Raw genomic sequence first — 14,329 nt, 5'->3', positions numbered from 1 at the left:
ATTTTTTTTCCTTATATAACTTACAATTTCTCTTAAAACACTCGAATACCATAGGGTATCACCCTATGGAAACAGCTTAAACACAGGTGAAAATAATAAATATTGAAAAAAATGTATAATATTGGGCTTCTTTCTAAATATTTCACAGAGAAGCTCAGTAAATAAATAGAAATGGGAGTTGAGGTATCAGAGGTAATAAATATTCTAGGAGAGAGGTACAATAGGGTTTTCCAGGGAGCTGGTTCTGCTCTCCCAGAACCCTGGATCAGATTTCGAAGATCTTCAGTTTATGTCCTAGAGTCTAGTAGAGTCGCCATCCTGGATGTTTTCTTCACTAGAATGCTTCAGTTTTTCATCTTTGTTGTCATGTAGGCTTCTATGTAGTTGATGAAGATGTCAAACTCACTCATGGCTTTGTAGACGCCCTTCTCTTGGAGCTGTGTAGAGAGGTAAGAAATGTTTAGTGAAAACCCCATCTGAGCAAGTAAGTGGGTCCTCCGCTTGGATGGTCATGACCCTGGGACCCAGAAGCTGTACCAGCTCCCTTGTGTTGGGAGATGAAGGACAGACCCTGGGGACCTGAAGATATGCCCCGCTGTCAGGAAAGGCTGTGCATTGGCCTGGACCATGGCCAGTAGGCAGCAAGAGGAACATTCACTTTTGCAAAGCACAGTCTTTCAAATGGTGCCTTTTCAACAGTTTTAAAGGTCATGTGCTCACATGATGCTTATTCAAAATTTGATGGAAAGACATTAGAGGAACCACTTTGAAAGCAAGACACTGAGAGAAAGAGAGAAGGGAGCCTTTTTTGTGTTTATGTTCCCCCACCCCTGGATTGAGAAGGTCCAGCCCTGCTGCTCTGGCCTACTGTCGGGGGATTCATGCCCCCTGATGTTGGAACCCTGCCCAGTGTCTGTGTCCAGCCCATGAAGAGGACATAAGCCCCATGGCTTCTGGGAAATGTGGTAGAAGAATTCATGGACAGTTGGAAGAGTGAAACCCCACTTGGTTTGAGAGCTGACATTCTCAAGCACCTTGGGTGGTGTGACTGGCAGGTGGAAAGAGAGGGGGACCAAGTCCACATAAGGGAGAACTCTGCTTCCTGCTCTGAATTTGGGGGAGTTCAGGCTGCACCCCTGGGTGTGTTTGTAAGTGCACGTTCACGTGTCGGCTTCCTGCACGTGTGGCTTCAGACTTGATTCCCAACAAGCTACTTTCTGTTTCCTCTGTCACTCTCCCCAGCACCCAGCTCACTGTGTTCACAGCTGGCTGGCCAGCCCAACCCGCAGGCCTGCAAAGGCGGGGAGCAGTCATTTAGAAACCCCCCAAAACACTTCACAGAAAACAAACAGAACTGAGATGGCAGCTCCTCACTGGCTGAGGAGGTCACACCATTTGTCGGGTTCCCACACTCCCTCCGAGGGAAGTTCAGGGCCTGCTGAGCACCTGCCAACCTCCGCCCCTTGGGAGTGGGCAGAGGTCATGGTCCCCAGACCCTCCCTGCCAGCAGCCCAGGCTCACCTTATTGAAGACACTCTTCACCTGCTCCACTGCCTTGCTCTTGTTTTCACAGGGCAGAAATCGATGCTGTGGAAGGAAAGAGAAAGTGTGAACAACACTGGCGCCCGGGTCCTGGGTCCATTGTACTTGGGGGACAACCCGGGAGCAGGAAGAGGCCAGACTCATCTTGGATGCCTACTCTCCACAGCTCCGGGAAGGACTATAGCCTACCTCCTCCTTCCCCACCAGACTGAGAAGAAACACAGCCCAGGGAGATTACTTGTGTTTCCCTAGGAGCTGCTCCCAGCCGCTTACAAGGCTGCATCAAACACCCAGGTCTTGGAGGTTCCTTCCCTGGCACGTCCCAGCGCCGAGCAGAGCCTGAGTCAGCCCTTCTGTCCTTTCCTGCTTTTGTCCTGTCCCTCTCCTTCAGTCCCAGCCCCGAGGACCATTTCTAAGTGTCCGAGGAGCGGAGACACAGTCTCAGCCCTGCCGGCCAAACCCGTTGCATGGTCCTCTTCTACAAATACAGCCCAAATGATTTCTCAACACCAGTGAGGGAACAAAGGAAACCAGTGGTGAGGGTATCATTTCAGTTGGAGAAACAAATGATCCTGGGGGATTATTCACAGACACTAGCTTGGGGCCGAGTAGCCCCCTGGCCCCTCTAAAATGCCAGAGAAAATCCTGTCAGTCATTTGGACTCCACTTGAAGCTCTGCTCTCAAAAGGTTAAGAAGAAGAGGGAAGTGCAGTTTCCTCTCCCAGGACCCTTACCTCTGGCCCCTCCTGCGGGGCCCAGGTCCTAGGTCCCCAGGGACGAGGGAGCCCTGACTGAAGCTCTGGGCCCCTTTCATGTAGAGAGAGGGGAATAGCTAATAACCCACAAATGACTCACAAATAACAGGAAAGCTATTGCAAACCTTCACATGTAAATGCCTAGCAGCCACCCCACCCCCTGCTCAGAGAGAAATGAGCAAGTGATGTGACTTCGGCGCCTGGCCGGAGGGAGAGGGCGCCTGCCGGCCTGTGTCTTTGTGTCTCCGGGTGGGAACCGGGTTTGGGGAGGATGTTTCCGGAAGAGCCCAGAGGAGAGCGAGCTGCCTGCAAGGGAAAGAGCTGGTCTGCTACTCACACAGCGCCTCAGCCTCAGCCTGAGGGTCTTCAGCTTCTCCCCCAGGGAGCTCACGTGCTCCTTGATGTTGGGGCCATGGTTCTCAGCCTGTGGCATCACCTCCTCCAGGTAAAACTGGATCATCTCCGACAAGGCTTGGCAACCCAGGTAACCCTAAGGGCGGAAGCCAGGGTGGGTGGTGACCCGGGAGGAAGAGCTACTGCTTGAGAGGACGGCTTTGTCCCCAGGGACCTTCTTAAGTGGCCACCTCCCCCCAGGACCGAGCCCTTGGTAACAACCCCCCTCCAGCTACTGGCTATGTGCTGAGCTAAGATCTTCCCACTTCTCCTTTTCAAAGTGAGGGAAGCGGACCCAGCTCCTTGCAGGCGAGAAGCAGAGCCACCCTTAGTCATGCTGCACACCGCACCCCCGTCCCCACCCAGCCCTCACCTTAAAGTCCTCCAGCAGAGACTGGCTCAACAACGAGTTGTCCAGCTGGTCATTCATTTGCTGCAAGAAGAACACAAGGAGAATGAACCCAAGGTTTGGGGAAATACTGAAAATGACTGTTTTTCTCATGCCCTTTTATTTATAGAGTTTTTGATTTTTAATCAATGCAGACCTGGCCCTAAAATGGAAAAGAGAGCTTTCAAAACAGGACATTCAACGGTGCTGGAACTCTTAGTTAAATCAAGTCCTTCCCCCTGGGATCAAGTTCTTTAAAAAATCTGGCTGATTTTGAAGGCAAGGCAGAAGCTTGCCTGGGTCCTGGTCTTTCTGCAAAACTATGTCACATGTGCAAGGGCCCCCATACCAACCCCTTGGTGCCCTTTGCTTTTCTGTCTACCCGCTGCCGACATCCAGCTGCAGCGCTGAAAGTTCTCTGGGAGTGGGAAGCATCTCCTAATGCCGGTTTCCCCCTGTATGGTGCTACCCCAAACCATCAGTCTTTCAGGTTCTGGAAGCCCTCTAGGCTGAGGCAACTTATGTTTCCCGCCACAGGGTATGGGGAACATCTTCACCTCCAATCAGACCCTTCGTGATCTCTCCCAGCCTATGAAGTATTGAGCTCCAGAGAATTCTTATACAAATTTCCGGGCATAGGAGAGATAGGAGAGATACCTTTTTGAAGGGAGCTTTTCCTGCACAATTTGCTGCAGCACCAGGGCTTAGACTGACTCACTGAACCCACAGCTTGACCAGGGACTCTTAAGAATTTCAGTTTGGGGGAAATGGGTGTTGGGGGTGGAGGTGAATGAAAAGGAGGTTTTATAAGCTCCAGCAGAATGCCTTGTCAGGCAGTCCTAGGGAGGAAGGAAGGACAGGAGGGCATCATACTCACAAAGAAAGTCTTCACGTTGCTGAAGGCAGCTCGGAGCTCCCGGAGCATGTGGGGCAGGCTGTCTGGGAAGTGGATGCAGCTGTCCTTAGACTGGATGCCCTGGTGTTGGCTGGCCGCCACCCTGGCCAGGAAGATCAGGCAACAGAGGAGTGCTGAGCTGGGCATTGTGGAGTCCTGCCTTCTTCGTTCAGTCGGGCTTGTGGTTTGGTTTTGCAAGAGCAAGCCCCTGTTGTGTAGACCTTCACCTACTGTGTCCCCCTTTTATATTGTGGGGCCTTGCCATTCATAAAAAGCCACAGTGTCACAGATTTCCTGGCAAAAGTTTCTTCTGATTAAAGCTCCTCCCTTCCCTAGACCTCTCCAACTTTGCATTCGTTGAAACTCTTACTCAAAGTTTTTAATTTTGCATCGTAAGCAAAAGAGATGGTTGAAAAATGAACTTCTGCATATGGCTATTTTTAGGAGAAGCTACCTCTCTCTCCCTTTTAAAATAATTTTTCAGCTTCTCTTAATAATAAAAAAAAAAAAAGTTGATTTCCTGGGGTGAACAGCTGTTCTGTGCGCAGGGACCCACAGTTGTGGGTTCCATTCACGTGTTCCTAGGTCACAGTGACGTGGACAAATTGGCCATTCCAGAATACACTGGGATTGAGAAATAACTGGGTCCCCCTCCTCAACCTGGGTTGATACTCAAGGCTTCTCCTTATTGGATTGGGAAGTCACCTCAGCTCTCCAGACCTCAGCTTCCCCAAATGAAAAGAGGAGTGTGAGCTAAATATCCTCAAAGCTGCCTTCTGGTTCTTTCATTTTACGTTCCAAGGCTACTCCTTAAAGAGGCCAGCTTCCCACAGGACAGGCAAGGGTGTCAGATGTGCTCCAGGTTCCTTCTCTGGCCCTGGATTCATTTAGACTCTCAGATCCATGTCTCCAACCTCCTTGGCTAGCCACGTCCTCAGGGGGAATTAGTAAGGGTAGTCCACGCTTACTGGAAGCTGTACCTGCCAGTCACCATGACCCTCATCTCCATTTTACAGTGAGCAAACCGAGGCACACAGATATTAAGTACCCTGCACATGGGTGCTGAGTGAGGGAGCCAGAATTTGCACCCAGGCCTGCCTGATACTCAGGCTGTGCTCCTTTCCCTATTCTACACTGACCCCAGTGTGCAGAATGGAAAATTTGGATTAAAGAGCCACTAGGTTTCTTCTGGGTTGTGCGCTTCAGTGGCTGGAGACTTACATTTGAAAGATGGGGAGGAAGAAGTAAAAATAACAAAGAAAATAAGTTGGGATTCCATGAAGGCTGGACAGGAGGCCCTTTTCTCCCCTCTTACCTATCCCTTGTCCTCCTTCCAAAGAAGCCTTAGTTGTCTTGCTTTGGATTTGCACATGTGAGCGTGTGTGTGTGTGTGTGTGTGTGTGTGTGTGTATGTGTGTAGGGGCAGAGTAGCCAGATATGGTGAGGAATGTTGCACTACCGCTAGAAGGAAAGGATGGTGTGGTGACATTACTTCTACAGATATGAAGAAAGTCTGGGAATCCTTTGATTTTGCCTTGACCTCCCCCTTCTGCAGGGGCTCCTCCCGCTGCCCCACTGAATAGCTCTGATCTGGGGGGATAGGAGGCCGGGGCTCTGCCACTCAAACCCAGGGCAAGTCACCTGACCTCCCTGTGTCTGTTTTCCATCTATCCCAAGGGGACAGCAGTACCTGCCTTCTGTCTGCTGGGGACCTTTGGGCTTCACATGGGATGGGGCCTGCGGAGGTAACAAGTGGATCCAGATGTAGGATATCTCCAGTGTTTCTGTTATTTCCTTGCCTTCTTGCATCAGCACTGGGATACCTCATGTGGCCCTGGGCTCTGAGCGTGCCCCATTAAAGAAGCTCACTGCACCAGACGAGGGGGGCAGACATGCTGGGGCTGGGCTGGAGGGAGTGGGAGGGAGGAGACAGAGAGCCCAGGCTGCGGATGCACTTTGTGGGTCAGGATCAGGGGACTGTAGTCTCTCTTCCCAACCCTTTGGGGAGTGTTGATGCAGAAGCCTAAGAATCACAAAGGGAGAAAGAACCTTTAGAAATAGGCGTGGAAGGGAACTGTATTCAATATCCTGTGAGAAGCCATAATGGAAAAGAATATGAAAAAGTATACATATATGTATAACTGAATCACTTTGCTGTATAGCAGAAATTAACACATTATAAATCAACTGTACTTAAATCAAATTAAAAAAAAAAAAAAAGAAATAGGTGTGGAGCTGACTCAGGAATTGCTGCTCCTGCCAGATTTACACTGGCCTTAGGAGTTCTGAGTTTTGCCACGAGAAAGAAGAAGGAAGGGGTCAGGGGCTGGGTTTTGCACCCCTTCCACCCTACTCCTTCCCTCTTGGCTCCTGGGTTTTCTGGGCTGTGCCTGCTTCAGCCCGTAGGGCTGACCCCTCTCTGAGCTGGGTGTTCCGGGTACCGACTCAGTCTGGCCGACCAGTCAGGCCAGAGGACCCAAACCCAGGGCAGACTACGAGGCCCTGCTTCTGGACCCAGGCAGCACAGATCCCCCTCTTACCTTTGTTTGCCACTGTGCCATGTGCTTTTCTCCACTACTAAGTCTACAACAAATGTCGCTGTCATCCATGTGCACAACTGCCTCAGCCAATCAGCTGTGAGCTCCCTGAAACAGGGCACTGTTTCATTATCTTTTGTGTATCTGGTGCCGAGTACAGGGTCTGGCCCGTGGAAGGTGCCAGGGACACAGCTTCCTTTTTTCTCTGTTGGGATGGGCATAGCAGAGTACCCTGTGAGCCTGGACCAGGGCTGGTCTGGGCATGGGCAAACACTCAGAGCAACTCAGGAAGGCAGGCAGTATCTCTTCCACTTTCTTCTTACAATTTGAAATATTAAATACACACACACACACACACACACACACACACACACACAGACAGACACGCATGCACGCACACATGCACATAATGGCAGGAGAAGGGAGGTGGGCAAGAGCCATTTCTATCTTTCTTTATTCCATAAGCCATTAGGTAGGGTAAGGGTTAGGCTCTGACTTCCTTATTTGTTTCGGAATGTTTGGTAAATGTTGCCAATTACCTCAAGCCATTTGTTGAATTTTTCATCCTTTCTCTGTTGATTTGAAATTGTTGTCCTCTCTCATCTCAAAATTTTCAGAATGGTCAGAGACCATTTAGGCAACTTCCTTGATGCAATTACTTAATTTAGAAATGGAGATAACAATATCTTCCCTATCCACGTATCTCATAGGACTGATGTCAAGCTGACACAAGAGAATACGTGTGAATATCTTGGGAAAAGTTAAGACCCTTTGCTTATATATTGACCAAACAACAAGAACAACAAAGATGATTCCTATTTCTCAAGACTGTGAAGGTACCATTCATCTGAAAAGTCGTTAGGATTCACTGGGAAAAGTCCCAAACTCATAGGTCATGTAGATGTGACATAAATGTCAACAGTCTGCATGTTAGATTTGAGTTGGGGTTTCAGTCCAAGGGAAGAGCCCAAGTAGGGAAGAAAGTGAGCGAGCAGGCACCTGTGGATGGATGATGTGTCAGTCTGGGCACCATTTGGCCCTGTGGATTTCAAGACAACACAAATGCCACTCGTTAGACTGTGAGCTCCTTGAGAGCAAATGGTCTGAGCCCAATTTTCCCTCAGATCTAGATTCATAGCAAGTGTCCAACACATGCCTATTAAATTGAATTTAAATGAATTTTTTTCCTTGGGGACTCACTGGGAAATCAGAGGAAAGTGTGGGAGGGGAAATACCTCTTCTCTTCCATCCCTGCTCCAGAATATTCCCTAATGTTCATATTCAGCTGCAAAAGAAAGAAAGTCTGACTCACCATGGCTTAAAAAGGAAAGGGGTATTATTTTTTGGTCTTCCATGACAAGAAGTTCAGAGGTAGGCAGTCCAAGACTAGTACAGCACTCCAATGTCATCCAGAACCCAGCTTTTCTGCCTTCCTGCTTTTCTATGAATTGTTGTAGGATGTCAGGGAGGAGGGACTTGGGTAGAGTCTAAAGGTCCAAAGACATGTCAGCCCGGGAGATCCTAATAATTTTTCTGGAAAGCTCCATTTATGAGTTTCACCACTTTAGCTGCAGACGACTCCAGGTAGACAAGAATTGTGAACAGATTTTGGAGGGTGTGGTCTACAATGCACAAGAGCTTATAAGGAATCACCTCGCAGCTAACCTCATGCTCAGCAAAATGGCAGCCTTCTTGGTATAACTGTCCTGTATCTTGCAACAATTCTGCCGCTCAGACCCAAGAGTGGGGAACAGACTGGGAGCCCTGTGGGGCTGCACTGGAGTCACAAAGAGAAGGCTATGGAATCTGAGCTTGCTGGACTCAGGGTTCAGCCAGCTTGCCTGTCAACAGGGCCACCACAAGCGTAGCAGGCAGGTCAGTGATGCAGGCAGAGCAGGTGGGAAGGTGCCCACCCAGGACAAGGGAGCTGACTGTCTCAATGAAGAATCCCTTGGGGGCTTGGCTCCTGTGTGCTCATTTGTAATCATTATTTTAAGGCTGATAATGGGAGTTTCATTTCTTCTTCTTCAGGACATCTAGAACGTACAATAGTTTCCCCAGCTTGAAATTTCTAGTATTCCCTTGAATAACCTTCCTCAGCTCCCTGGACCGAGGCTTCCTCAGGGGCTTTGCTGCAACAGGTCTGGTCAAGAGCACAGAGTGTGGCATCACACCCCCCCAAGTGGGGCCGGGTGGGACCCCAGGGGACAGGGTTCTGTCTTTGACTTTGGCCTTGTGGTTGAGGTGCTTCAGAATAAAGTCCTGGTGGGTCAGAGCCTTAAAAGGAGCCTGAGTTGGGGCTGGCCCCTAGGCCGAATCAAGCAAGGGTTATGCAAACTGGAGTGGGTGCCCTTCCGAGGACTGTGGCCGGCAGACGCTGCAAACCACAGCGGAAGGGCTGATCTTTGGACAGCCAATGTGGAATTCCCCTTTGTACAACGGTGGCGCCATATCAAGCAATTTGGATTTTCCTTAGGGGACGGACACTGTGCTCTGTAACTTCTCATATGAGAGATTTGGCTACAGGGGCCAGGACACCAGGTGTTGGAGTCCTTGCCACCCAGAGGATACAGCTGTCTCTGCTCTGTCTGCATGACTACCCAGAATAACTAGTGGGTTCCTGAGCCTGGGGCACAGATAGGTTCCTTCAGGTCCAGGGCTGTCCCTCTGATGGGATTTAGTTTACTCAAATTTCCCTGGATGGCTGACACATTAAACCTAGTGTGTCCGAGCAGGACATGTGATCTGTGTAGTCACTCAGAGGGCCCCATGATTGGAAGGGCCCTGCCTTTGCTCTGTTGTCACTGTCTTGAAATTCTTAACAATTGTTGAACAAGAGGCTCCACATTTTCATTTTGCACTGGGCCCCCAATTTATGTAATTGATTTTTTATTGGAGACTAAACTCATCATCTTCTTTCTCTCGTCTCAGCTTCATCCAGTGACATGGCACCCTAACTCAGCAAGGGGACCACCATCTAACCTAACATACAAGCCAGACACCTAGAAGTAACTTGTTGGTTCCTCCCTCTCCCTTACCAACCTATGTCCAATCTATTAGCAGGTCTTCCAGATTTTTCTTCATAAACATCTTTGTAATCTGCTAACTTCTCTCCATTTGCATCATCAGCAGCAGCAACTGTCTGGTTCAAGCTTCCATCTTGTCTCTCCTGGGCTCCGAACAAGCGCCTTGTTGATATTCTAATATCCATTCTCCAAACTGTTCTCCACTTTGTATCCCAAGTGATTATTTTCAAACACCAATCTGATCATGACTCTCCCCTTGCTTAAACCCTTCAATGACGTGTCACTTTCCCTTTCAGGGTAAAATAAGGACCCACATTCTTAATACTGTTTACAACTCCCTTTATTATCTGACCTTGACTATTTCTTCTGCCTCAACTTCCAGCACTCTCCACTTCCCTCTGCATTCCAGCCTTATTGGCTTTCCTCTTTTGTTTTTTCCCAAATGATCCATGCTCTCTCTCCTACCACGGGGGCTTTGCACATGTAGTTTCTCCTTTCTGGATTGTGCTTCCCCCTCTCTTCATCCTTCGGTTCTCAGCTTAGATCTTACTTTCTCATATGAGTTTTTCCTTATTCCGCAGTCAAGGTCAGGTCATTTGGGTATATCTCCTCAGGACACCTTGCTCCTTTTCTTTATAGTACTGATGTCAGTTTGTAATTACACACGTGGCTATGTGGTCACTTGATTGATCTCCATCTCTCCCATTAGACTGCCCTCCACAAGGGCAGGGCTCACGTCTGTTTTTGATCATCGTTGTTTGCCTAGTACTTAGCACAATTCTGGGGACATCCAAGGTTCACACTAAATATTTGTTGATGGATTGCATGACTGAATGTGTGCTTCCTAAACTTTTTGTAGCTGTAAAACGGCTACGTTTGTCTTCTATCTCATATAAAGCAGAGGGTGAATTCACCTGGGGAAACACCTACCCTCACAAACTCTATGTCTATTCCCATTTAGCTTTTCCATGTTTAAAATATCAATACTATTACTAATCTATACTCTTCCTGGCAGATGTTAACCAAATCCCTCACGGTTGTTGGAACATTAAAAAGGTCCTGTGTCAGAAGATGTCAGAAGAGGAAGGACCTTAGACATTATCTAATCCATACCTTTTATTTTACAGGTGGGCAAACTGAGGCCCAGAAAAGAAAGTGACTTTCCCAGGCACTAGAGACAGTTAATGACAAAGGTGAAATCAGAACTCAATTCCTTTTATATTATTCTTCTCAAATCAGTACATAATTCCTTGACTCAGATGAGTGTTAAGTCACTGAATTCTCATGCAGCACCAAAAACTGGGGGGAGTTGCCTAAGACGTGAACAGCATGTGGGGCAGCAGTGGTGAGGAGAAGTTGAAAGCCTGTGAAAATAAGTTTTTCCTCCATAAAACAATTATGAATCTATTATGTACTTGCAGGATACATAGCCCTATGATTAGAAGCTGGAGATGGGGGTGAGTGTTGCTTAGATATTTTTGTCTTAGGGAAATATTTCAAGCCTTTGAATATTTGCAGACGGAAAGGAGTTTCTCCTGTATCTTGTCTGTCTCTAAGACACAACTGCAGTGATATTAAAGGCATAGTTTGGTATGCTCTCCCACCACGGTACCCCTAAAGCACCATCTCCTCCATGAAACCTCATTCAAGAGAACAGAGAGCTGAGGATTTCCCTTTATCTTGCCTATTCTGATCTCTATCCCTAAGATGTACCCCTGACTGTAAATCCTCAGCCGCACTCCACGTGTGCTTAGGTGCATAACTGCATGACATGGGAAGAGCCAGCTGCTTCCTCCATCCTGGACTCACATCACTTCTACTGTGAGTGTGTCATTTACATACCAGCCCGAGGTCATACACTCTCCGGGGCAGGGAGCGGGAGTGTGCCACTGTGTTCAGTGTGGTCCTAGATTCCCTTAGTCAGCTCTTCTCAAACTATTTGGATTCAGGACCCTTTTACAGTCTTGAAAATTGTTGAAGACCCCAAAGAGCTTCTACTTTGTTGGGTTATATCTATCAATATTCATCATATTAGAAAGGAAAACTGAGAAATTAAAAAAAAATTTATGACATTCTAAAGGAATAATAATTAAAAAGCCCACTACATCTTAACATAAATAACATATTTTTAATGAGAAATAACTGTATTTTCCAAGTCGGAACACATTTAGTGAGAAGAGTGCACAGTTTGACATCTGTCGCAAAGTTCTTTAAATATCTGGTTTAATAGAGGAACTTACATTCTTACATCTGCTCCTACAGCCAATCTGTTGTGATAGGTTTTTGGGGTTGAAGCGTGTGAGAAAATCCAGCCTCCTAGAGGTATATGGTTAGAAGAGGGAGGTCCTCCTAGGCGTCCTTGAACCACACTTTGAGAACCATTGGCTTAAGCGTTTAACAAAAATGTCTGGGTGAGGATGAATGGGAGAAAGGTGATCAAAGGTTAGTTTCCAAGGAAGGGGTGGAGGATGTACGCTCAGGCACCTGTCCTGCAGGGAGAAGGGAGAAGCCCATTGCTTCACTGCCGTCTCCTTTACTCAGAGTTTCCCAATAGCCTGTGTGGTCCTATAGCGGCTCACAATGCAGCTGCTTCTGTGAGCATCACGTGTGTCATGGAAGCTGCAGTGCCTCACACGCCGAATTTGTAGTTTCAAGTCAGAACCCAAGGGAGTTTGGGGGCTGATTTGCAGTGCCCTACCTGTTACTGTAAATCCCCTTCTCCAAGGGGCCCGGCCCGGGCCCAGGATCAGGTTTCAGGGCTGGGGCGGTCAGGGGGCACCGGGCTGTGGGAGGGGCTCTACTGCAGACTTATTTTTGGTTCTACTTTCCATTTCCACTTTTAATTCTTCTCTCGTTCTCGCTCTCGTTCTCTTGCTCTCGCCTTCAATTCTGAGGGGCAGTTAATAAACCTGCTTTCTCTTTGGCTAGCCTTGTGCTTTCTCAGTTTTCAGAAAAACCTTGAAAATAGAATATTAGGAGATTGGGGTTGACATATATACACTAATATGTATAAAATAGATAAGTCATAGAGTCTGCTGTATATAAAAATAAATAAAATTCAAAAAAAAAAAGAAAAGAAAAGCAAAGCAGACATTTCCCAGTCTAACAGGTCAGGATTAATCCAGTCAAATCAATACAATTTGCTTTCCATTCTCTTCTGTCCGCCTGCAGAGTTGCGTGGCAGATACAGTCAGTGGGCTTTGATTGATCTGGCTAATTCAGAAATCACTTTGAAAGATGGACACCCTTTTAGGAACTGGGTCAGACATGGTATGTTCAAATTAAAGCTTGATCCCTGGTTGCCCATCTGACTATGGGAGATTCTATGCACTGAGTGGAAACAAGTTCTTTTTTTTAACAGAGCTGGACTAAGAGGCCCTAAGATGCTTCAACCTTCAAATGTAGTTCAAAATAACATATCAGTAAACTATAAAAGAAATTTAAGGAAGCCCAGCAAGGTTCTCATACTCTTGATGATTACATATATCAATGCTTGAGTCTGTCATACAGAGTGAAGTAAGTCAGAAAGAGAAAAACAAATACCGTATGCTAACACATATATATGGAATCTAAAAAAAAAAAGAAAAATAAATGGTTCCGAAGAACCTAGGGGCAGGACAGGAATAAAGACGCAGATGTAGAGAATGGACTTGAGGACACGGGGAGAGGGAAGGGTAAGCTGGGATGAAGTGAGAGAGTGGCATGGACATATATACACTACCAAATGTAAAATAGATAGCTAGTGGGAAGCAGCTGCATAGCACAGGGAGATCAGCTGGGTGCTTTGTGACCACCTAGAGGGGTGCGATAAGGGAGGGTGGGAGGGAGACGCAAGAGGGAGGAGATATGGGGATATAGGTATATGTATAGCTGATTCACTTTGTTATACAGCAGAAACTAACACACCATTGTAAAGCATTTATACTCCAATAAAGATGTTAAAAAACCCCAAAAAACCAAAAAAACATTATTCTTTAAAAAAATTGAACAAGATCTCTTTGTGCCTGGCTTTTGGGTGGTTCGGGACTGTTCCTAGTCAGGTGCCTCAAGCACAAAGTTGGATATAAAGTAGTTGACTGATCGGTTTCACGAAAGAGTGGCTAAGAATTGTGCACTCAAGCTTCCCTTGTGTGGCAGAACTCATATGACCTCTGACAGCAAAGGCTGGATCTTTGACAGCAAAGCACTCATCTTCCTCACGTGCCACCCCACAGCCCCCTGGGTCCAAGTGTTCAGTTACTGGAAACCACATGATGTGCCCTGCCTTTGGGCTGGTCTTTGCAGGAGAGTGTGGTGGTTAAATGTGTAGGCCCTCGAGTCAGACTGAATTTGCAACCCAGCTCTGCCCCTTACCATCGGTGTGACCCCGGACAAGTCACCGAGCTTCCCTGAGCTGCAGTATCTCCAGCTGGAGATGATGACTGGCACTGTGGGGCTGTTGTAGGGACCGAGTGAAATAATGCACGTACACAGGTGCCTAGGTGAGTGCCCGGCACTTAACAAGCCGTCAGTATACCTGAGTTGCAGTGGTCCACGCCTTTCCGTGGGAAGGTGCAGCTGCTAGAGCCGGAGGTATCTCTTTGTGGACCTGAAGTCTGGGAACAGGACAGGTTCTTCACCCCAATATTCTGAGGACGTCCCAGGGGGGCCGAGAAGTCAACCCCATAATAGAAAGAGTTCTGGCTCTGGCGTCCAGGAGGACGGCTTCCAGCCCTGGCCTCCCCTGTGAAATCCTGGACACATCCTTTCCATCCCTCGGCCTTGCTTTCTGCATCTATAAGTGGGAGGCTTGA

The 14,329-nt window shown here is 47.7% G+C and overlaps 1 protein-coding gene across 1 annotated transcript; it reads right to left on the bottom strand.

The window, feature by feature from the left end:
* Window positions 1-344: 344 nt before the first annotated feature.
* Window positions 345-4,168, bottom strand: IL10 (interleukin 10). The gene is made up of 5 exons (XM_061185456.1): window positions 3,956-4,168; window positions 3,064-3,123; window positions 2,635-2,787; window positions 1,522-1,587; window positions 345-437 (listed from the first exon to the last, which is right to left on the bottom strand). The coding sequence occupies exons 1-5, from the start codon at window positions 4,118-4,120 to the stop codon at window positions 345-347; spliced, it is 537 nt and encodes a 178-aa protein (XP_061041439.1). The 5' UTR covers window positions 4,121-4,168.
* Between the last annotated feature and the right edge of the window lie 10,161 nt (window positions 4,169-14,329).

Source organism: Eubalaena glacialis, chromosome 3, assembly GCF_028564815.1.
Source record: "Eubalaena glacialis isolate mEubGla1 chromosome 3, mEubGla1.1.hap2.+ XY, whole genome shotgun sequence".
Taxonomy (NCBI): domain Eukaryota; kingdom Metazoa; phylum Chordata; class Mammalia; order Artiodactyla; family Balaenidae; genus Eubalaena; species Eubalaena glacialis.
The sequence above is the reverse complement of the archived record's forward strand: the minus strand, read 5'-3'. Positions and strand labels throughout refer to the sequence as shown.